The sequence below is a fragment of the Lonchura striata genome, chromosome 5 (genome assembly GCF_050655825.1).
Source record: "Lonchura striata isolate lonStrDom1 chromosome 5, ASM5065582v1, whole genome shotgun sequence".
Lineage (NCBI taxonomy): Eukaryota > Metazoa > Chordata > Aves > Passeriformes > Estrildidae > Lonchura > Lonchura striata.
In genome coordinates this window covers 38,679,288-38,704,234 of record NC_140707.1, presented here as the reverse complement: position 1 = coordinate 38,704,234, position 24,947 = coordinate 38,679,288, and the positions used below count along the sequence as shown (strand labels likewise).

Genomic DNA, 24,947 nt, shown 5'->3' with positions numbered 1-24,947 from the left:
CAAATCACAAGCTGCTTTAGAGATGTCTGTTTATGCACGCCAATCCCACAGTGATGTGATCCAGGAAGGTATTTGGATATGCACATTGAGAGGGGCTGGGGGCAGGGAGGAGAGAGAAACAATTTCTGGGGTGTGTGGTGAGGACCATTTGTTGCCTGTGTGTGCTGCTGTTTTCCAACACAACTTCTCTGGTACTCAAACCCACCACTTTCCAGTACCCCTGAAATAACCCTGGACTGGGGATGCTTTTCCTTGACTTTCAGATGAACCGACTTCCAGTGACCTCTGAGGGACTTCATGATATTTTTATCATGAAGGAAATCTAATATACTACACATGGACTCATTCATTAACTGCTCCCCATTTAAAACCTCTTTTGCAGATACTCACTGTGTGAATCAGCGCTCGGTGATGGCTCGGCCATCCCTCAGACATTTCAGACACTATTGATTGTAGGGATGCCGTAAGATTATAATGTCTTCTGGACTAGGTTGCTGGCACCTTCTGTTTGCTGAATAAACTTTAATGCACAAAGTTCTTCCCAAAATTTTGACCATCTCTTTTGGTTAATACCAAAGCAAACAGGGAAGATCTTGGGAAGAGGGCACTCCCATCTCTTTCCACTCATCTGTTATCCAAAAAGATACAAAGGCTACAGAAGCATTTTTCCTTGAACTTTTAATTGAAGTGCTTTAATATAAAAAAAACCCAGTACATACAAGTTCTAAACTCCTGTTTTCTGCAGTTGTTTACACATTTTCTAAGTTGCAACAGAATATTAGCTATGTAGGTAGTCAACACTGCTAACAAACTACAGTACAAGTTACTAATAACAGTACAAGATGCTTGGAATACATTCTTGCAAATATGTATGAATACCAAAGAAATCCTGCAAAGTTTAGAGGCCTCCAACACCCATTTTCCTCTCCTCTCAAACCTCAGTGGGATTTCACTCACAGGTTTCCTAACCACCAAAACACGGAAGGGCCGATCCTTGGCCGGTGCAAGCTGTGGTGGCTCCATTGGCATCCGCAGAGCAGTGTGAGTTTCCATGATTCACTCTGTGCTCAACAGACACCTTCTGACGGGGTGAAACACCATGCAGGTTTTCATGCATGACAAACTGATGGGCCTTCTTGGTCAGTGCTGGCTTAGCGCATTCAACAATCTGGATTTTTCTGAGAGTTTCAAGGCTGATCTCTTTTTCCAAGAAGCAATCAGATCAGGATGACTGAAGAACAGTCAGGAGCACCCCAGATTCTCATGCTGCTCTAAGCAAAGCTGGGCAAATTTCCCTTAAAAAAAAAGCCAAGTTTTGAAGCCACCCCATCACCTCTCCTCCCCCACAGAAGGCTGGCAAAGCTATCAAGCACTTAATAAAACTGAATGTGACATAAGAGGAGCAAAGATCCTTCACACAAGCCATGTTAAAACAAATCTCTACATACAAACATTGCAACAATACAGTCACTTCAGAGTTCCAAAGAAAGGTTCACACTTTACAAAAGATGAGGAGGGGGGAAACTAACACAGGAAGCTGTCCTTACAATTATGTACTGGTTCCCAAACCTGTAACCTTAGTCTGTGGCCGCCAAAAGTAAACAAATACCAAGTAAGATAGTGTACACTCCAATGAGGCCTCATGGGGTGCAGCAATAGGCAACCTGGAGGCGGTATACAAAGCTGAAAAGGAATTTGAAAGAAAGACAGGCATTTTCTCCTATTCTGGTACGTGTACATAACCAAAGACACAGTGACAAACACACTACAGAAATGGCTCTTTCCAGACTTTGAGCCTAACTACTTGTCACCCTGGATTGGTCACAGAAGGATTTTTCCTCTGAAATGAGAGTGGTATGTGGGGTTTTCTTCAGGCAGAAACCCTTATTTTTTCCCCCTCTCTCAGTTGTTTTGACTTGTCTCTGTACCTGCCATGTGACTAATAGAACACTTGGGTTCATCTGAGACTGCTGGGTTTTTTTACAAACATCAATACAAAACCTCGTGTTCCTGCAGACCAACATTTCAATGGCACGCTTCAGTCAGCACCCAAAACTCCTCCAGGCTATTCACCAGCTGGCATTGCATTATTTTGGTGGGAAGCTATGGAAGCTGGCAAACCCATGACAAGGTGAGCGTTTCAATTCATCAGCACATTATGAAAAGACTGAGTACCAATGTCTCCAATTCAGAGTACAGACACAAAATTAAACTTCACTTCTGCTGCAAAGAGGATAAAAGGCTATTTAGAGGACACAGAAGTTGGCATATTGTGGAAAACACGGTGGTGGCTCACAGTAAAAATTCTTCAGCTGTACTGCCTTTTCAATGACTTTGATTTTCTATTCATGTTAATTTTTAAGTAAAGTTTTCTCCAACCACATTTTCTTGACACCACAGTTATTGCATTACAAAAGCCACTACAATGCAATCACTCAACATACACTACATGTTGTATAGATGGGGGTATGTACAGCCAGGAAGTGGGGCAGCTTCCAACCCACAATTTGTTGTTACCATAAGGGCAGGTAGATCCCAATTAGTTGAGATAGAAGTAATCTAGAGCTTCAACATCCTCAAATGTTGAAAAGAAGGCTGTGAGTATATGAGCAGATAGAAACCCCAAAACCTAAACAACAAGAATTAACGCTAGTGGAACATCTCCTGCTTTGTAGCTAACTCAGTTGCTCTAAAATGGTTCTTACTTCAAACAATTTTAAGATGCAGAATGTGCAGTAAGTGCAAAGAAAGAGGTGTCCTCCCCTGTGAGTGCAGGGAGTGGATGTGCTTTCTCAGTATTGCCCAGAGGTTACCCAGTACCCCTGCTCTTCCCTAGCCCATTGTCTTAATAACAAGAAGTCTCTTGCTTCAATGTCCAACTGGTAAGGCTAGACTATTTAATTACGAACAAACTTCAAGGTTAATGTATTAGAAGACTGAAACAGATACCCTGATTCTTTTAAGACAGTAATGCATTGTACACTTAGTGCTTCTCTGAATCCTTTTCCACAGAGCAAAGCATCACAGTGGCAAACTTTCCATCAGTTCTGAGCTGGCACAGCCAGTTCTAAGAGTTAAAATCTTCACAGTCCTTGCTGCCCTGCCAAGAATGCTCCCTGCGCCCTGGAGAAAACAGTTCATTCTGAATATTTCTGTGATGTAGACAATTCAGCTCTGGGATCCACAGCAGATCATCAAATGCTTTTATGTGGGCTAGTCATCAAGAGCATTTTTGGATCACTTTCTGTATTTTTTAAACTATGTGCAATAAAAATATAACTACATACAATGAATTTGAAGGACTCTTTATCCCATAGCCAAATTGATTTACTAGACTGGGAAAGAACACAGGAAGGTACTCATCTCCTCAAAAAGTTTTCAGAAATTAAGTCAGGAGCTTCCAAAACTGTGGGATGTTTTTTCATCTTTATGCTGAGCCAAGCTTTATCACGTGACTATTGTGCATGTCACTGGCCTTGCACTGACAAGGCCTTACACAAAAAATGTGATACAACTTGCTGATTTCATCACTGCAACACTGAGCACCATCCCAGTAAAATGACACTCCAAAGACCAAAAGAGACCTTGGGTACATTTGTCTAACAACCACATCTTCAGACCACCCTGGATCTTCAACCACCCATATAAAAGCCCTTCAGTTTTTTGCAGAGGGCTTCCAGGACACAATCTGTCAACAGGAGGCAAGCCCACAGAAATGGGTGATGCCATGGCTAGACACACTCTATGGTTCTACTGTTCTGCAACAAGAATTAGGATGGGAAGAGTCCAGCTGGTCCCCAGAGCTCAAAGCTAGACATTGTTTAAAATGCCTTTTCATTTCCAAAATGAAGAGATGTGATAGCAAAATCAATAAGGTACCTCAAATAAAAGCCCTCAAGTTACTTTTTGAAGCCATTTTAATGATACACCAGTGCCAGATAAAGGAGTAAGCCCCTCAAGTCAGAACCCAGTTTTTGGATGTTTTGCTCTCAGACTGAATTATTCCTAAAAGGGGAAGTAACCTAAGAGCTTTTACCATCTATTTTTAAATGAAAGGATATTTTTCATTTAAGTGTCTGTAACAGAATAATTGGAAAATAACAGAGGAAACCATGCAATCACAGACTATCTGTTCAGTGTGCTCTGCTGAAGCTGCTGTGACTCCACTGCATTAAGAAAAGACATACATTATTCTGTAGCAATTGTCCATGACACTGAGGCTTACAGCATAAATATTGCAATACCTCATCCAGTTTCTATGACACACCAAGTTTTATTGCAGTAATGTCTCATAATAGATGAAGGTGCTGCAGGGTCCTGTTTGGCCAATTGCTATAGGACCCTGGAGCGCATTTCATAAGCAGAGAATATCTCCCATGGGAAGGGAGTTTAGTTGAGGACTAGATGCCAGGAGAACCATCTAAAAGCTTCATGTTCCTAGGAAAATATTTTCTGTGCCTCACACCCCCACCTTCTCCCAACTCCTCCATTAAATGGGAGGTTCATCTCCTTGCTTGCAGATAGTGCTGGATGCAAGATAATGGAGCATGGCCCTGCCACGCACAGCAGAATGCCTCTAAATCAAGAAGCCAGCGTTCTTTGCCAATGTGACAGATTGAAAAATGCTTCTGGTACTTCCATGAGTGGGTTACTAAGCAACACTTTGGCTTCCAGGGAGTAGCCCTGCTGGATGTGATCTCATGCACCGGCAGCCTGACCAGATCCCCAGCTGGAGCACTGGGGAAAGGAGGATGCGTGTGCCAGCAGCAAGGCTGCATGGCTTCGCTTGGCTGTAACACAGGTTCCTTTGAGATGAGCTGTAATCACAAAGGAAAAATATCCCAGAGATGACCACGGGCCTACTCATGGGATGGCTAAAAAGCAAAGACATACTGTAAGGACACACTGCTGGGAGAGAAGTAAAGCTTGGAAGTTAAGCTTTAAACACCTGTGGTGTATCCTGGGTGACTGTCTCAGAGCAAATGATGGTGAAGAGGACTGACTCCATGAAGAGATGCTAAAAATGAGAGGAGCTGGAAAAGATTCCATGTGAAAAGACAGAGAGATCAAAAATAATAGAACAGATTAGAAATGGGTAAGAGAGGGGAGGATGGAGCTGACTGAAGTGAGGGCTTATACAGGTGAGGAAGATATTGTGCTGCTGTCCACTGTTTCCTGATTTAGCTGTGAGGAGTTGTTTACAGAAAATCAGAAGGCAGTATACTGGAAACTGATGAAACAAGCTCAAACTCCATGAAGTCAGAGAGATATTTGCCCTGGTTGCTGACTGTTCCATCATTCTCTTTTGCTGAGATTTCTTACTTTCCTTTGGAGCTTGTAACATGGCATCTCCGGAGCCAGGCTAAGCCAGAACAGGGCAAAACAGACCAGACTCACAGACAGAGACAGAACTGTTTTCTTGCATGTGTTGAGTGTGCTCAACTATTAAGCAGCCACACATCTTTTCATAAAACTGGAGTCCAAGATGTAGACTTGGCATCTTTAAGGATACCAGGCCATCCACAAAGCAGTGGATGAATGTTGACTAAGAGCAGCTGAGAATCAGTCCCACATTTTAGAGCATTGGTTATCTTTCATAAGATAAGCCATGCTCCAAATACAATTCAGATTAAGTTGTAAAGGATAATGTTTTGCCCTATTTTGTTAGAATGTTGACAGACTTTTCCAAAACAAGTACGATTTTCTCGCTCCTTCTTTTTCAGTAATACTTACTATAGGACTCTAGATCTATTCTTGATCAGTGAGAAATGTTTACAGTAAAAAACATTAGGATGATACACAAATATATATGTATATGTATATATATATATATTTGTATATATAACTTAAAGTCTCCTAATTAAAAATTAATACCATAGCATCACACAGTAAGGCTGTGCCAGTGTCACTATTCAGAGATCATTACTTCAGCATTTTAAGTGCATTTACAAGATGATGACAAAAGAGCTTTTATCTAAAAATGCTATGATGTCACAGATTTATTCTCCTTCTATTTTGCTTTAGAATAATGGGGACAATGTTGTCTCAAATTAAATAAAGGATCAACAGCAAAGATTGTAACTCAATCTTCCTCCCCCTCAATTTTAATTGTTTTGTTTTTCTTTTCAACCACTGCTAGCTGGGGAAAAAAAAAAAAACTGTATACCAATGGCAGATTCAACCTGAAATGGCAGATGGGGAAATGGTGCTCCAATAAATTAGCATGTACACAAGCTTCTGGTTTTAAGAAGATCTGACTGAGTCATACAGGTGACAATTTACTTAAATACCCTTGAGATTCTCTTTACATCTCCAATTAAGTGAAATACATTATTTTCAGGCCCATGCCCATCACTTCTGACCCAGGCTGCAGTGCTGGAAGGAAATCTAAGTAAACAGGAAGACTGTTGATCTCTGCTGCAGCAGAAGAAATGGAAAGCCATCAAGGTAAAGAGGAAATAGCTCTCACTTTTTTTAAAGAACATTTTATGACTGAAAAGTCTTTATGAACTACTGTATGGCCTTAATGCTGAGTTGAGATTAAACAAGCACACAAGCCTGATTCTCTGCAATGATCAAAGGTTTGTTGAACACTTCTAAGGGAGAGATAAAAGCTGACGGTTTGATTTGAACCTATTTCTGAATTGTTCTAAACCTTTCAAATCAGTTTTAGTATACACTGTCTCTGAAATTTTGTAAGAAAATGAGGATGAACAAGGGAAGATATTCTGTAATGAAGCTCAAAGGTGATGACACTTGGAATTCCTCATGCACAGCCTTCCCAAAAGTTTGCAGGGGCACATGTCTAGTGTTGCACTCCAGGAGAGCTATAAAGGAAGAGTAGGTTAGGTATATAATTCACATCTTGTCCTCTTTTTTTCAGCAGATACTTCCTTTTTCACTGCTGCTCACAAATTCTGCAGTGGGAGTACATTGTGAGCATCCAAATATGGTCCTGTGTCCAGCAGAAGCACATGTTGGGCTGGAAACAGATCTGTGCTTCATCAGAGTTCATGGGCAGCAGTGGGGTTTGGCCTTCCAGGCAGAAGATCTTCAGAAATGGAAAAGAAGACCTTATCTTGTAGGCACAAAGGTCTCTGATCAGAATTAGCAGTTCCAAAGTCTCATACGGCAATAGAGGAGGAGTCCTATCCAAGTGGACAAAAAGCTGGACTGTGCTTTCTCATCCATGAGAGGTGAGCCACAGCAGCACTCCAGACCACTACAGAAAGGAATGCTCTCCCAGCCAACCAATTCAATCATTCAAGGCATCGAAAGGAGATGAACATGAAATGAACGTGTCATCCTTTTTCAATCTTTCCAAATACAAAGAATAAAACCTGCCCTTCTCTCTCTCTAGGTTCTGAAAGTAGGAAGAGATGAAATATTTCCCAAGTCACCATGGAGGTGAAACCTATGGTTTGTTACAATGAACTGAATCAGATGGATAACTAGATTGACAGGAGCCTGAAAGAAAATATCAATACCTGAAAATCAGCAATTTTCAGGTATGAAGTGGTTTTTTTAACTTCATGCACACAAAGGGCAGTAAGCTGATCTGAAAATAGTAGTTTCCTCATTTCAAAACATCAGTAAAAACATATATTCTAAATGTACTAATGTAATAACACTTTACATTTTTACCCAACATGGCAGAAATACACAACAAATATTAATAAACTCTTGGCTCGATTCTTCAGCTGCTAAATGCCTGGCATTCTCACTGGCATACAATAAAAGGATAAAGCCTAAAATCCCTTCTGTTCCCTGGAGGCACTTCCTGTTCTTCACCTTCCCCTTTCCCCTCAGTTAAGTGCCTCCATGCACAGTGGTGGGGGACTGTCCAAACACCCCAGTGGTGCAGCTGGAGAGAGAGGAGAGTGATGTACCTCTCCTCTATCCTGTGCTAAGGCTTGGCCATTGGGACAGCAAAATTGTGCTTGCACAACCTGCAGCCTGCCTCCTTCCAGAAAGCGCCTGACCCCAGGGGCCGAGGACACAGCCTGGGAGCGTCAGTCACTCTCACCCCTGTCTGCAGTGCAGTGAGACCTTGTGCCCCAGCCAGCACCACCAGAACAGAGCTGGGACAGTGCCAGCACTCTCTGCAAAACTGCTCCTCAGGAGCGGGGACATGATGCTTTGGCCCTGGATGATGGCACTGGCACTCATAGGATGGAGACATTGCCTGAGCCTGCAGAGCCAGGGGAACTCAATGGGGAGTGGGCTGGGCAGCTGCTCTTGAAAATCAGTCCTCGTCAAACCACAGACACCCCCTCCTCTCCCTGCCCCTCCAGCAAACCCGAGTTTATCTATGTAAACCAGACCAGGTTTGGTGCCTGCCCTGCCCTGAAAAGCCATTTAACTACTGTCACCACCAAAGATGGATTTGGCTGCCTGTCAGTCACAATTCCTGCCTTCTTTTACCAGTGGAGAAGCACAGCCACAGCAACTAAACCTTTTCGTTCCTTCTGCAGGGTCTTGGATCTTTCACATCCAATTCCTGCCTTGTCACTTGTTCCTATCTCCTGGGCAGTGTCATGGACCTGAGGCTGGCAAAAACAAATGGTGTAAGGAAAGCCCAGAAGAGTTGGCTTTTCTTGCTCTGCCACAGCCTGGGTGTGCAGCACTGTGGTAAACAGCAGCACTTAGGGCTTGCTCACTGTTTGTAGGCTCCAAGAGCTTTGCAGAAGCAGCTAGGAATTGCCATCCTGCCTTTTCTCCAGCAGCGAGGCACAGATTTGAGCACCTGTCCACAGCAGTGCTGCAACGCTTGCTGGAAGTGGAAATAAGCCCCATGCTTCATAACTCCACAGGTGGGGTGTGGGGAATGTCCCACTCCTGGGCTGGCTCAGAAGAGCAGCTCTGAGTGTGCCTGTGATGGGCAGCTGGGCACAGCCCACAGCACTGGGGGACAGGCTGTCCCCATCCGGGTCTGCAGCTGGGAACTGAGCTCCAGGTTGGGCCCTCAGTCCGTGAGCATCCCTGCCAGTTTGGCTGGGGGCTCCTTCTGCATTCACCCCTTATTTGGGGGGGCTGGGGCAGCACCCTCCTGCTCCTGCCTGGCAGCCGTGGTCTCCCTGCTCAGCTGCACACTCCCCTCCTGTCATGCAAAAGTGGGAGATGGTAAGATCATAATGAACCCAGAAAAGGTTAGAGAAGGGCTTTCCTGACCTGTCTGCCTGCTCCTCTCCACAGAACTTATTTTCCCAAAATTATAGAACTGGTCAACTGTTAAAATACCAGATAACCTCCTCGTGATCATCCCACAGCCTCCCATAACAACATTGCAAAAATAATCTATCTTTTACTCATGTCCTCTGTAATATCTGTATTTTCTTCCCTCACAGACTGTTGCCAGATTTTTCCCAATGTAAATGATATTAACTTTAAAATTCAAATATTGAAGCGATTTTTTCTAAAAATATTGAAACAATAATTTTCAACTCTTTTTATTGTTTCCTCTTAGTAGTTGTATGAAATAATTTGCCAGATTGGACTTCGATAATAATTATGGTTCTCTCAAAAGCACATTTGAAAAAAAATTAATTCATTCCACACAGAAAAGTCATACGCAGCTCTATCTGGAATTTTCTTGCCCACAATGCACACTATCCCTCTAGCAGTGACAAGCTTAATTAATATTCCTTTCTACCCTCATCCACTCCTCACCTCCCAAATGACCCCTGTCAAAACACATGCTGTAGGTGTAAAGAAAATGCTACAGCCCCATAACACTGCATAGTGCAGGAGAATCTTCCTTTGGGGCAGAATTGACTAAGCTCCTTCTAAAGAAAGATGAAAAATCATTATTTCAGAGTTATTTAGAGTAACATTTGCTTCAAAAGCACACACTTAATGGTGGCTTTCCTAGCTCAAGTACTGGTCTGAGGTACATTTACAGAATGTAAACTCTGTGCACTGTAAACTTGATGCAAAACACAGCTATGGAAGCACAGTCTGGGGGCAAATTAGGACCCATCTCATGTTTCTCAAAGGTATTGCCTTTTCCAGGCTCTGTGCTGGCAACACGAGTTCAATTCCTCAGTGGTACCACTTGGATGCTCCTGTTCAGTGGTCATTCCTCCATCCCTCTGGTTTCTGAGTCTGCCCCCACAGGTGCTGCCCTCCCCATGGACAGAAAACTGAGCAGGGTAGCACACAAATATGATGGAGGGAGAGCCAGAGGCAAGCCATGGTTTCTCACAATACAGTCTAAATTGTTCAGTCTCTGGAACAGCCCGAGGTAGCCAATACCAAAGTAGATACCATTGTGGGCATGAAGGAGGTAATGCGCAATTTACTGCATCAGTAAAGATGGTTTTGTCTGACCTTTTTTAGGTTATCCAAAAGGAGTTAAAAGTAGAAGGATCACATGTATATGTTTAACTAACGTACTTTAAGGCCATTATGCAGACATGCTTTTATTTAAATACATCCTCTCCCACAGTAAACATCTGGTTTTATAATAAGGCCAGGAAGAACAATTACATCATCCAGTCTGACTTCCTTTATAACACAAACCTTTTCCAGTCAAACATTCCTGTGATTAAATAAGATTGCATTAAATTAAAATACATCTAGGAATCTGTCCATTCTTGATTTGAAGTCTTTGAGGCATACAGGATCTACTATCTCCTGGTATTTTGCCCTGATTTGTGCTAAAATATGAATTGCCTTCCTTACACAGAAGGGTTTTGAAAAACATCAGTTTGTTCATCTCATAAACTTGCATGTTCTGCCATAGCAAAAGAGAGAGCAGCTGAGCACTGAGCCAGAGCCCTCACACTGTTTAGTGGCCAGACCAGATCACAGGCAAGATTTGCCTGACAGCAGATGGTGTTGCCCAAGTCACACATCCCAGCAGTCATGCAGGAGGACTATCCCCAGTGGGGCAGCAGGTGACAGGGAATCGGGTTTTCTAAACTCCTCTTCCTCATCCCCATGGTAGTGCCACAACCTCTCCACATGTCAGCAAAGTGGTGCATTTTTCACCTGGGAGGTCAGTCAGTATTTCTGAAGTGCAACAATACACATGGCTCCAAATGCATGCTAAAAATGTCACTGAGAGGTCCATTCCAGCCCCATATCTTGGACTCTGCTAGTGAAGAAGGGATGCTGTAGCTGGAGGAAGTTCTCCACAAGGGAGAGATTGTATCTAATCTGCTGCCAAAGTCACCTGGAGCTGCCTGGCTACACAGCACACAGCATCAAGCTGGAGAGATGAAACACAGCTGGTCCACTGTGGGCAAGCACCCTGCCACACTGATCTCAGATGGTAAACAGCTCTTTGGCATTGAAGTTCTAAGCAATCTGTCCTTCTGTCATACCTCATTAGTGATGAAACTTCAGCAAGGCCACAGAGGAGTATCTCTGAACATGAAAGATATTGTTGGCTGCAGAATGGTTGTGGGAGGAAAAAACAGCTCTGGATCAAAACTACAAAATAGGAAAGCAGGTGTGCAGAGAGAACACAGCTCCTTTAGCAACGTCTCTGTCATAGGGATGGAGACCACTGAAATTCTGCACCAGCTGGTTCCACCAACCAGGCTATCTGATTACATGATGAGCCACCAGTGTCTGCTTAACACACAGGCCAAAACAACATGCATGTCCTCTCTGTTTAGGAACGCAGACATTTCCTACTCCTTCAAGGTCAGTGTAAACATCTGGACACTGGAAGGCAATGGTGATTTTTATGATGGGAGTCTCTAGGTCCCGGTAGCTGAGGACCAGCCCAAACACTAACTCACATCTGCTGATCCCACCAGCAGCACCACCACCACAGAAGTTTCCTCCAGCACACACACTTCTCATTTCCATTCACTCTTCCCAAAACACCCATTTTCTGTGAGAGAGCCCAATGGTGTCTCTGGTGAATACACACTTGCACTCCTGGCCACAACAGCAACAGGATTTTGTATCAGACTGAACCATGTGATGGTCCCAAAATGCCAGATCAGCAGGGTTCAACCACACCAATGGAAGAGTGTAAATGCTCTTGCAGATCAGCTCTGTCCTCCAAGTGCTTCCTAGGGCCAGGGCATCTTCCAGACTGGGAAGAAGATGCTTTATATTTGCTCAAGGGTCTTGTCCCAACAGGTATCAGACACCTGATGCAAGTGCACAGGCTTCCACTTTGCTCTCTCCAGACTTGATGCTCAAATTTCTTTGTGTTCTCAGTTCATTGAAGGGCTGTCACATGGAAAGCACAAGGTATTGAATGAATTTTACAGGTAGCCAGTGCAGCTGCTCCAGGAGAGATTTGGTCCAATACAATTAGGATAAATACTTTCTACATTTTTTTCCTAACAGGTTAAAATACTCCTGCTACAGCCTGAGAAGAGGCTGCAACAGTAGGTGGGAGAATTCAGTAGCTGACACAGCTACTTTTGATGTGCGAGCTGAACAAAAGGGGAAGAAACTATCTAAATAATGAGAAAAAGTGCACTAGGTCAGTATAGCTCATCCTAACTAAGTATAATTAGCAGGAGAAGGAAGAAAAAATATTGTTTCACAATTTCTTTCAAGTGTTTGGGAACATTTCATTTTGCAGAAGAGTTTCAACCAATATAAACATGCCAAATATAATCTTCAGTATCCTTACCTACTTGTACAAGCAACATGAGTCACATACTGCTCTCATAAATTTATATTATTAACACACTTAAATCTATGCATAGAAAGTGATATACATTATACCAAAAAAAATGGTTATTCTGGGCTACTTGGCAGCTTAGGGAATAGTAGGTTTTTAACCTTAAAGATGTATTTTGTAGAAAATATTTGATGTACTTATTCTCCTAGTAATGTCTTAAATTATCCAAAGAGATTCAACTACAATATTTTTTTTTTTTCAATGGTTGGTCTCACTTAAAATTTCTTCATTTCACGTGTAAATCTTTGTTTAAATAAAGTAGAACTATTCCTATTTATTTTTTTTTAATTATTCTTAAAATTCTTCTTTTCATGTTAGGTTCAGCAAATTATTCTTCTCTTTAGAGCTGGGGAAGGTTTTTAGACAAATTATGTCATTGGCCAAAGATGTGGTTGTAGGGAATGTGGGGAAAAATTATTGGGAAATTTAGTTAGATCTCAAGAATTACTTTGACAAAAAACAGTAACACTTCAGAAATGCTGAAAGACTGGATTAGGCAATGCCCAGAAAATGCAGCTTTCAGTTGCAGAACATTTTAGTTCAGAAATTTCAAAAAATTAATCAAAGTGCTTCATTTGATCTTAAGCCAAAATTGTTCCCTTTTGCAACTTACATTAGATTGCTCAGAAAGCTGACAATTTTTACTTTCTATGATCAACTTAAGATGACAGTTTTTCTTTTGTTCACTTTTCTGAGCTAAACAGAAGGTCAGTTGCATATACGTAAGATTTTTCACTCAGAATTTTCTGATCAGAAAGAAATTACATGTCTGGAAGGTATTGCTGGCATTGCAGTGGGACAGTATGCCTGAATATCCTGAATACCAAAGGCATTTATAAGCATCTGAGCTTGTACATATCAGTACTGCTCTTCCTTACACTTAAAACAGATTCCTAATGATCTGCCAAATCAGGGCATTTGATTCAATGGAGAAAGTGTCACCCCAGAAAGTTTTGATGAGTGCTTCTTTTAGTGACAATGTGCTGTTCATGGACTGGGAATTATTGAACTAAACACAACTCTCAGAGCACCCCTCTTAAGCACCCATGCATCTACAGAGTGGTTGCAGTAAAGAGATCTCAAGTCAAGCCTGTGAAGAGAAACACCTGGTGCTGCTCCCAGCTGAAGTACTCACTGATAATTCCTTGGGAAATATCTTACTACATTTTCATTAAAAAACAAAAACAAAACAAAAAAACAACAACAAAACAAAAGACTAAACAGAAAGCACAAGGCCACACAAAATTGACTTCTCCATGTAGGTACAACAACCCTCCCCCTTCCACAATGCATGTAAGCCTGTTGATGGCAAGCAGCAACCATGCACAGCAGTGAAGAGATTTCATCCGGATCACGGGAAAGTACCCAGTCCTAGCAGAGCCCAGGAGGTCTGGCATTAGTGACAGTGAATACCACAGATACCTCTTCCTGTATTTGAGTGTCCGTTCATTTGGATGTGGGTCGTGTCTTTGTGTTCTGGATGGGAATTGTGTGCTGGTATGGCAACACCAGGAGCAAGGTGTTTCTTGACTGCTGGAGCTCCTCAGGCCTGGTAGCCAAAAGCTGATGCTCTCTCTCTGAGCAGCTCTTGGCACAAATGACAACTCCAACTCCCTGCAAATGAAGAAATCCTTCTTATAGGAATGACATAAAATCCAGGCACTCAGAGTTAATGTCAACATTGGCTTGAACAGTAGATGAGATATTCCTAATATTGGAATTGCCTGTACTTTTATGAAGCAGACTCTGCTGCCCTTGCTTTTGTGTCCATAGGCTTTCTACATGAGCTGCAGTGCTGCTGGGGTGTGCATTGCAATGAGTTTTGTATTTTCACACTTCCAATAAACCACTTCCCAGTGGAACAGAAACCTTTAGATAATTATTAGCTGCATTTCAAGATTTTCCCCTCCTGATTTAGCTTCCTTTTTACCAAAGTTGCAAACATTAGCTCCTGAATGCACGATTAATTTGTAATTATTCTTGTCCTGCCCCTCATGTAAACCGCAGTCATTCACATTCACAAGCCTCCTCCAATTCTATTGCTCTCTGAGGACTTTAGTCAGAGAACCTCTAGTGGTAAGAGACTGGTTCCTCTGCTCCACTGCCAAGTGACAAATTCCAACCATAGTATAGTCCCTGCAGAGGTCATAACTACATACTAAATGTAATACAGACCACAAAATCTTCACCCTGCCTAAAGAGAAACATATCATAGAGCAAGGAAGGTAATTCCCTTTAATCCAGTCTCCTGACAACAAGCACTCAGATGTTCCAGAGAGGACCTCCCTGTCTGAGGCTTTCTCTCCAGGACTTTGACTTCTTAAGAAGTCCAAAGTCACATTTCACAGGTACTCAATTCAGCTGACTAAATTGAGGTGGCCAGTGACATGGTGGGACATCCAAAGGTACCCATGACCCACAAAAGAAGGTCTTTCCTCTTCTGGAAGAGGAGGAGACCAGGCAAGATTGAATAGGATACCACAGATCACACAAGTGTTTCACATCTATTAATTTTGTTTCTTTCCAGTGCTACCTCCCTTTGCTTTGCTACTGTTTCCTTAACCCCGCATAGTTCAAAACATCTTTCTGAATTTTTTCCCTTCTCCACAAAGACTTCATTGTGATTTTTCAAAGCAGACTTCAGTCATATGTTACCTTCTGGGGGCTCAAAGACTGGTGGATTCAAGCAATACATGTGATAGCCACGGTCACAGTCATCACAGAAGAGCAGCTGGTCCTGAGGCAGGTTTGTTGGAGAGACAGTAGGGAAACAGGGAGAGAAGGAGAGGAGAAGAGAGAAAATTATGTAAATTAGTCTCTTGCCAAGATGAAAACTTAAGTAGGGTAACCAGCAATGTTCAGCTGGGAATGCAGAGCTGCAACAACAGAGACTAAGAGACTGCTGGGAATGTAAAGGCTACAAGCATCACATTTGTTCATCCATGATTAGCCACCATATTCCTGAGAGGCTGCAGAAAGCCTCTCTCAGCACAAGACAGCTCAGATTCTAAGCAGAAAATCACTATGAGAAGTGGAGGAGTTCCAGTCCTAGATGGCCTCATGATGCAGGAGTAAAAGCTGTTATGCTATGATGAGAGAAGAGGACAGGCTTTGCTGGGCTCCGGTGTCACCATGTTCTGATCTCATTTCTTCAGAGGAAACCTTTGACTTAGTTTTCCAAAACTCAACTGAGTAAATTTTTTGTGAAACAGATGGAAATTACATGACCCCACCATGTGGTCTGCAGCTCTTTCATATATTCGGGGTGAAAAAAGCTGCTCTGAAGTATCCTGTGATTTCTAAGTTCCCCAGGATCAGATTTTTTTATGCTAAAGCAAGAAGAAAATCTCAGGCTTTAAATTTATTCTGCTGTAGGGAATATAGTGTTAGCTAATCACCTCCAAAGTTCTCCAGCCACTGTCAATTTTCCAAGGTTCTCACAGGCCACCAAGGACCCTTAGCATCAGATTTTAACTGCAAACCCTGCAGGGAGGACATTGCTCAGCTGAAGGCTCTGGAAATCACTGGAGTTGGTGATTAGGTGAGGCTTAGCCATCCCACTTCAAATGGTTTCATGTTTCCCAAGTCTTGTAATTAAGTTTAAAAAACCATACCAAGAAAGTAAAGAAAATCGGGGACAGAAGAAGCATACTTGCCTCTCTTGGGTTATCATGTATTCACATCTACTTCTGACTATCATGCTGAAAGCTCCCTGCAACAAGAATTCATGGCCCTCAGCTAATTTCTATTGAATAAGTACACAAACCACAAGTATCAGCATCTTAAATGGCCCTGTATGATACCCATAGTAATTTCAGCAGAGACCAGTGGCTGAATGAGGACACTGGGGAGAAGCCCATCTGCACTCAGGGGTGGCTTTTCCTTGGAGACACATGGAAGCAGCAGTAAAACAATGCCCCACGCTAGTGCCACATGCTTCTCAAGGGTGGGACAGCAGCAGTTGCAGTGATGCTTATTTGCATGAAAAGGTAAATGGACTCACGTCGTTCTCTGAGGTCCCACAGAGGCTGCAGGATTTGCACTCAATGCATTGCCACTGATAGGTTTTAACAGCCTCAGTCATGTTTGTGGTGAACTGCAGGCAGGTCGGGTGTCCTGAGGAAGATCGAAAACAACGGTCATTGTTAAGGCTCACTTACTGCTTGTTAATTAACTGGTTTAAATTTGGGAACAAAGCACACATGGACATGGACTGATCACAACATGAGCTGAAACTAACAGATACCAAAGAGGAAAGCAGGCATTAACCCTTTCGCTGCCGGGCACAAGAGAAAATCAGTCATCTCCACCCCATTGGCAAAGCAGTTTTATTCAGAGCTCTTAAAAATGGTTTGGCTTTGAGTTGGTTTTTGTGGGGATTTGTTTGGTTTTTTTTAAGAAAACAAGAAAAAAGATGAAATCAGAAACAAACCAAATTTCAGAGAGACCATCCGTCTTAATAGAAATTGGACTACAGTTTCAATTAGCGTTGTTTCGACCGGAACGAAGGACCTGGTGGAAATGAGGTTATTCTCCATTTCACAGCTTCCTTTCCTGGTGTCCAAATGGGTGGAGCAATTCTGTAAATTTTGCTTAAATGGAAGCAGTAGCGTACAGAGAAGACACAAGACGGGATGGAAGGATATAGCTTCTAATCTTTTTTAAGAGCTCTGCCACTAAAGTTGGTTGGCACAGAAGAAACCAAATTGCACAGCTAACCTTCCAGGATCAAAACAGGAAACTGAAAGGAAAAAAAATCCCAAGCCAATTCCCACAATGAACTAAATGAAAGGAATAAAGAAGGGAAAGCTAGCAGAACAGTCACATCTAATTGGGAAGGACAAATTGCCAGAGTTACAACCCCCACCCCTACATGCGTGTCGACTTCAGCTTTGCAAAACAGCGGTATCACAGTAGCAGGGTCAGCAATGGGCTTTCTGGAGGGGAAAATACAAACAAACAAACAAACCAAAGGTAGGATCAGTGTTCCTTCTGCAAAACAAAACAAGACAAATACACTGCTGAAATAAAGTACTGTACTCCCAAACCACCCTTACCTGGCTGAGACACTGCCATAGTCTCCTGCAATAAGCTCCTGCCTGCCTTCTTGGAAAGCCCCATATTTAGAATCCTTCTCTGATACACTTAAACATTAACACTATGCATAGTTAGGGCAGGGAGAGTCAATTGCTCATTTGTAGAAAGACTAGGAACACAGGTATGCACATCCAGCACTGCCACCTGCTTCTTCTAGAAACTAGCACCATAAGTTGCATGGGGCTTTTCACCTCTACCCAGTCTGCCATTTTTAGATTCAACCAATGGATTGGAAAAAATATTTTCCACCTCCACCAGCCTAAGCGCCTTTTTAAGAATGGAGAAAGGCTGTTTCTCCAATAAGAAAAAAAAAGGCATGTCTGTGGTAGATGTTGGTACAGATGTGTCATCTTCATTATCAGACCTATCATTAATATTTTGCTGCATCATCACAGCGCCCATCACCATCCTACAAAAAGTTTCTGTAATTTCCAGCTAGTGAAGCAAACAATTGCTGAGAATTGCTGGATAAGGAAGTAGTGCTGTAAGGGATGTGTCCATGATACCATCAAATGCTGTAATGAGAATTTTTGTTCTCCAGTTATATTTGCACAGTTGCGATACAACAACTAAGCCTGTCCAGTCCAGAAATGTATATGTATAATTATTAAAGAAACTGAAAAGAAAATAAAGGAGATATTTAGAGAAGGAGGGATCAGTGAAATTGCTCATATCACTCTTAAGCCTTTGAATAAAGAAACATCTTGACAATACTGTTGAGCTCAGATGGGCTAAGAAGATTACAGGGTTTTGAAGCCCTTAAAAGTCAGCACAAAACAAGTGACAGTTTTTACTGAGATTTACAGTGGACCAACTGAAGTTCTGAGCCTTGAAACTACAACTAAGCAAAAGGAGTTGTGACAAGATACCTTTTCTTGCTGAGAGGACCCCATATACTTTCTGATACTACCAAACTAGCAGAACCTGACATGACACTGAAATGTTCCTCCAGATCTGATTTACATTTAATGCAAACCTTATTCCAACACCAGTAATTAGAACAAATGTGCCATGCTACACATCAGGGAGGAATTCATCCCAACAGCAGAGAGCTGTTTCCGAAAATGTTGTACAGTACTGGAATATATCACAGAAAACAACTCATATAGGGAGGTGAATTAATCAAAGAGTTAAAAAGCTTCAGTCACATTTGAAAAGAAACAGAAAGAATGGAATCAAACTTACAGAAATAAATCCCAGCTAAATGCATGCATATCTTCACATGCTCACTTGCCTGTGCACACACACTGCTCATTGCAGAGACGCCAGCTGAGGACCCTCCCTTTCTAACACAACATGAGGGTCAGGTCCTGTTCACTAGTTTATCTCTGTCCCTTCATAGCCAGTCCTGCTCTCTTCCAGTTATCAGTCTTGACTGTTTTGTTCCTCATTTGCCTCAAAAACACCTCTGCAGGTCTCCAATGTGGCATCTCCCATCAGTGGTGCTTCATCCTTGAAGTGATACATACTACTTATATTGCAGAGCACTTCTTAAGAACCACGCCTACCACAAGCCTAAAAGAAATGGTCTCTTGTAGGCTGAGGATTCCTTCGAAAAATTAGGAATAGAGTGAGGGCCATAGTGGTTTCTTTCTAGTAGCAAAGCAGAAATATTTTGCAAGAACATATAAATTCATTCATTCAATTAGGCTTTCTCTCCAAGTATTTTGACTACAAAAATTGATTCTGCATAGCTGAAAGTTGCTCTCTGCTAGCCCAGAGCTTATAACATGTGTAAGGCAAAAAAAAAAAGTCTTTCTTCAGCCTCTAAGTCAGATGCTCTGTCACATTAGGAACATTCCTTGTGGTATCCATGACCCCAGCTTACTGTCATTGGAAGGACTATTTTTATTTATGCTATCAGCATGGTGAGGCACTACAGTAATGGCAAGCATGCCACCTGGTACTCAAAATATAAAAATTCTTTTTCCTTTCCTCCCTGGTTTCTCCTTCTTCATGACCTCTTTCTTTTCCTGCTACTTTTGTTCAAAACCTAGTGTTTTACATGCTATGAGAAAATTCACACATCCAAGACTTTGAGGTAGTGTTAGTGAAAACCATTCGTGCTCCTTATCACAGAACTTCTTAGCATTCCTTCTGTGTCAGAATACCTGAACACAAAGTCCTGTAGCTGCATGTGGCAAGCTACTACAGGTAGATTCAAATTCCCTTTCTTTTTTCCTTAAAAATAAAAAGTCTAGTTCAGGCCACAGTTTTCTTTTACTCACAAAACATTCCAAAATGTGATTCCAGTTACGGACACTGTGGTCGCACACAAGCCAGAGAACCAAAAGTCTTCCTGCTATGTGTTTAAGATGGAGAAACAGTCTTATTTCACCTAATTGTGTGATGAACAGCATTTGCTGTGGCTTAGGTGTGCAGCAGAGTCTGCAGCTGGAACTCAGTTAATAATTCAGGTGGTGGCTCCACCCTGGGAAACCTGGATCACTCTCACAAGTCTGTATCAGCTCTGCAGATCTAATAGGGGAAGGAAGTAACACATATTTATGGTGTCACCAAAGTCAATAGACAGACCTCTAAAACACACCCTGGGAGCAGTTCTGTTGAAGGAGAAGGCAATATGTTAACATTGACAGTTTCTAATCTACCATAACTATTCTCTACCTAAACTTTTGCTATGCTGCAATAGCTATAAACAACAGACAGAGACAATAAAACTTGCAGTGAGATTTTCAACAGCTCATCCCTTTGTCTTAAAACACTATTTTAAAGTGTAGATCAGGTTTGAAAGCTCCCTCATCTTTGTCAAAACTCTCCTCTGGATCTGAACTTTGAGACTGAGACCATATTTTATAGCGACATCAGTGTTTCACATGCCACTGGCTTTAATTGTACATTATGTCCACAAGACATCTGGTCAGAGGAGTGGGGAGGTGAGCACATTCAGAGACCATTTCTTGTATCCTGCACCTGGTACAATTGCAGGTTGATGGGAAGGATAATTTTAACATAAATACCCTAAAAATATCTAAAAATCTCTTCTGCTTACACTGGCTGTATAACACTAAAGACCAAAACTGACATTAAAGGGCAGGAGCAATCTGCTGCTTCCAGTCGCTCTGTGACCAGTGAAGGCCTTAGAATGGCTCATTAGTGCTTTTTCAATAATGGATTCTGCATTGTAAGATTAATTGCAGCCATGTGCTCTGTCACACCCGCCACAGACTATTTAAGTTAACAATCCAATCAATAACCTTTTTCAAACAAAGGCAGAGATTATCTTAAGGAAAAAAAATAAGCAAATATTCTTTTTTTTAAGTTAGATTATACAGAATAAAAGGAATTTTTACCCATTTTCAATTCTTTCCATTATCTTCACAGTGTAGTGGTGGGCTTTTTAATCAATAGCGTGATGAAAACTCACAGGCCTCCTGGCTATATTGCATCAGATTTATTCCATAAACTTTCAGGTCTTTAAACAACTATAAATATATATTACAGATATAATGGCCTATGTCACAGGAGCCCCATCCAAATAATGGAAGTTTACATGCAAAGCAAATGCATGATTTCTTCCTGCTAAAACTGAATAAGGTCTGTTGTGGCCAATGCCATCATTAGACCATTATTACCATTACCTGTACAAAAAAAAGGGAAATTTTTAATTCTAATGAGTGATTTAATTTTATGGTTATGATTTTAAAAGGTACCCTTCATTTTTCTAAGAAGGCTTGCTTACAGATATACAGTGTCAACAGTAGTCAGATTAGAAAAGTCAGACTATCCAAGCACACTGAAGAGCTTGGCTCTGCCAGAATCCCAGGGCTCAAGAAGCTGCAACTTTCAGAAAAAGATTGCTAAGGGATGAGGTTGGGGAGCTCTTGCATTTTCCTGGCCCTTACCACCTTCCCATCTTGCAATGTGAAGGTGTTACAGTGTAGAGACGTGCCTGCCTGCTCAAATGGAGGTTCCCATGAACAGAAGCCTTCAAAACTGTTCATGGGGTGAGGATCCAAAGCACCACCTGCCACACTATCTCTGTGATATGGAGAAGCAGCACTGTTTCATTATATAACATCTTTCCTAGCAGCCAGGACAGGGGCAGATGTTGGAGGCTGAAGGTGAAGAGCTCTTGTCTCACCCCCTTCAGTACAAGGCCCTACTGAATCCAGCTTCTTAAAAAAAAAAAAAAAAGCATACAAACAAACAAATATACAAAAGAAAGTCTCATAGGCACCACACTGAGGTTTATTATTATAAGGCAAGACAGGAAATATCACCACTGTAAATTTCTGTGTCCTGGCTGAAGTGAGAAAACCTAGCTGTTTCTCCCAGTGTGTTCCAGCACTGCCAGCTCTGCTAAAGAAGTGAGTCCAAAAGGACTCAGTGGTTTCACTGAATAGTCTGGTCGGTCAGACTTGGTCAGAGACCAACTCTCCTCTATTCTAATATGTCACAACGTGCCAGTAATTGTGGAAGAATTAATGTCTTTAATAATTGATGGATCTCTGAAACCACTCAGCTGTAGAAGAGCCTATAGTTCCTATTATTTCATTTTCTGGCCAGCATGGACAGAGCTAAAACTGAGTCCACAAAAAGAGAAGGGGCACTCTGCTGCATTAGCACCAGGACTGGTGGCCAGATGCACTCCGGAGGTGGTGGTTTGCTTTTCAGTACTGCCAGTTCCAGTGGAAGAACTTATACAAATTACAAGCAATTGCTCAAATATTTGGCACTGATACAAGAGAGCTCACTTTAATTGTTCACTCAAGGGACAAATAAAACCCCTCTGCAAATGGTTCAGCCCCAGTTGCAGTTTGGCAGGTGTAATTGGAGAAAGCAGAACAGACCTGTGTTTGAAAGCAAGGCCAAAGATCTTGGGGAAGTTATAAAATGGTGGAGTGAGGCAGGTAGCACTTGCAGCTTACTCTCCTGCACTGCCCTGCTGTTTCTTTAGCCATGAAAACACCAAAGGGCATGTGGAGCAAAGGAGTAAGCTCCTGACAAAAGACCCATCATCTCCAGGCACTCTCCAGAAAATTTCATTGCCTGAGGAAAGTCCACTCACCAACTTTACTTATGCACAGCTTTGACGCTACAATGCTGCATAATTTCCTCTGAAATAATTTTAAGTATCAAGAATATCAGCTGGGATAAGGAGCCTGGGTTATAGAGGGTATATGAAGGGCAAAGCTTGGCTCAGGTTACTCATGTACGTAAACAAAATGAAGTATGCACAAACGTATATGCACAGACCCACACGCACCCAAGGAGATCGGCTGTGGACAAGGCAGTGTAAACTCTGCCTGGCACAAGGTGGCAGGAGGAGCTGGGTGGGATTCAGAGGTGACCTCTGGAGCATGCAAAGGAACAAGCCAGGAGTGAGTTATTCTGGGCTTCCGAATGGTTTGTCAGTCAAATCACTCCCCACACACCATCCCCGTGTTGCAGATGCCCCATATCTTACAGGAAAACTCCTTGAGAAATGCTTTCAAACAGTTCTACTGCAATATGTTTGTGTGTGCCTCTCCCTCAGTACACCACTTCCTCAGCATGCACAATCCAGCCATACATATGTTAAAAAGGAGAAATGAATATAAATTAGAGATTTAAAAGTCTCTAAAAACTGCCAACAATTAACTCCAAATCATCGTCCTGGGAGAACACCCTGATTTGGGCTGGGCCTCTGCCCTGTGCTCAGGTTTGCCAGAGGGAGGATGAGCCCTGCGAGGGTTTCTGCTGCTGCGTGGGTGTCCCACTGCAGCCAGGCACACCTTCCCTTCCAAAACTGCCTGGGACCGGCTGAAATCTGCACCTCCATTTCGTATCTCCCAGAGATTTGGACTGGGGCAGATCTGGGGCACAAGCCCATCCCTCTGTCTTCCCCTCTGAAGCCGAGCTGTGGGGACTCAGACACACCTGACACACGCTGCTCTTTTCATTGCAAACACGCTGTGGTAACACAGAACTGAGGTGGCAAACTGAGCCCTGCACATTTGTAACCTGGGCTGCCAGAAACAGTGCCCAGCTTTATAGCTAAAGAGGTGCCACATGCCCCATGTCTCAGCTCAAAACCAGACAGCACTCGGCTCCCTCTTCTTCCAGACTAGCCCCTAATAACCACTGTTGGCCACTAGACAAAATGGCTAGTTCTTGCCTAAGAAAAATAATGTGGGAGCACTCAAATAACCTTGTACTGAAGCATCAGCTTGTTAATGCACTGGTAAGTCATGCCAGGGCTGTACAATTCCTGGGGGTGAATTAGGTCAGAGTGACCTCCAGAAAAACCAGCAGGCTGCATGGCTGTGTGCTGCACTGTGGGTAACGATCAGCTCATTGCCAGCAGGCGCTCGGGCTGCTTACCAACACCAAGCGGAAGGAAACCTGCCTGCAGGCACCGCGCGGGCTCCATATGCCGGGGACATCGCTGCTAATAACGAGAATAAACCCATTTATAGAACATGAACTGGGCAGGAGGACAGGCGCTGAATGCTAATGCTGCCCAGGCGGTGCAGCTCACCCGGGCTGCTGCCGGAGACCCCCGGCAAAACCCCTGCGTGGAGAGGGGCTGGCTTTGCATTTGGTTGCACAGTGAAGTGGGGGTGAGGTAGATGGAGATGAAAATGGAGGAGTGGAAGAAAGACTGCTTATCCAGGCAAGATGAATCACCACAACCTGGAAAGCCAACATCCCCTTTGCTCCAGGGACATTTTCGTTACCCTTCAACAAACTGCAGTGGAAAAAAACCTCCGGCACAGCTCCGACCTCGTCGCTATGCACTGCAGGCTCCCCAGCCAGGCCAGCTCACACACCACAGAGCTTTCAATCAACTGGCAGGCTCACTAAACCCTTTCAAATTGAGCAACCAAGCAAAAATACTTGGTCATAAACACTAAAAATAGGAATAGAGGATTGGGTTTTGTTTTGCTTTTTAACTTGGTGAAGCCAGCTCTTCGTAGTGCATTAAATCCACCTCCCTGGCAGCCCATTTAGAACATCTCCTCCCCCCTGGGAGAGCCAAAATCCCCAGCTGTAATGAGAGGAGTGGGGTGGTATTTAAAATGCTAGGGAAATGGCAGCCTGAATAGCCTTCTGCAAGCACAGTGCCTTTGTTAAATCCCCCCATAAAACAAGATATCAGCACTGCCCCTCCTCCCCTCTCTTTAACATGAACACAAGGACTCTGCTACCTGCTTGAACTCACATTTGCTTTGCAAATACCTGGTCCCTCCCC

The 24,947-nt window shown here is 42.8% G+C and overlaps 1 protein-coding gene across 12 annotated transcripts in view; it reads right to left on the bottom strand.

The window, feature by feature from the left end:
- Nucleotides 1-661: 661 nt before the first annotated feature.
- DPF3 (double PHD fingers 3) overlaps nt 662-24,947 on the bottom strand; it is a 189,702-nt gene continuing 165,416 nt past the window's right edge. For 10 of the 12 annotated variants that reach the window (XM_085581981.1, XM_085581980.1, XM_085581975.1 and 7 more), the window contains 3 exons: nt 16,659-16,771; nt 15,311-15,392; nt 662-14,269 (listed from right to left, as the gene is read on the bottom strand). In XM_085581981.1, the coding sequence (XP_085438107.1) occupies nt 14,199-14,269; nt 15,311-15,392; nt 16,659-16,771 (266 nt within the window). In that variant the 3' untranslated portion in view covers nt 662-14,198. Of the gene's footprint in view, nt 14,270-15,310; nt 15,393-16,658; nt 16,772-17,522; nt 17,593-24,947 lie in introns of those variants that run through there. The other 2 variants (XR_014956017.1, XM_085581979.1) reach the window with 2 other exon arrangements.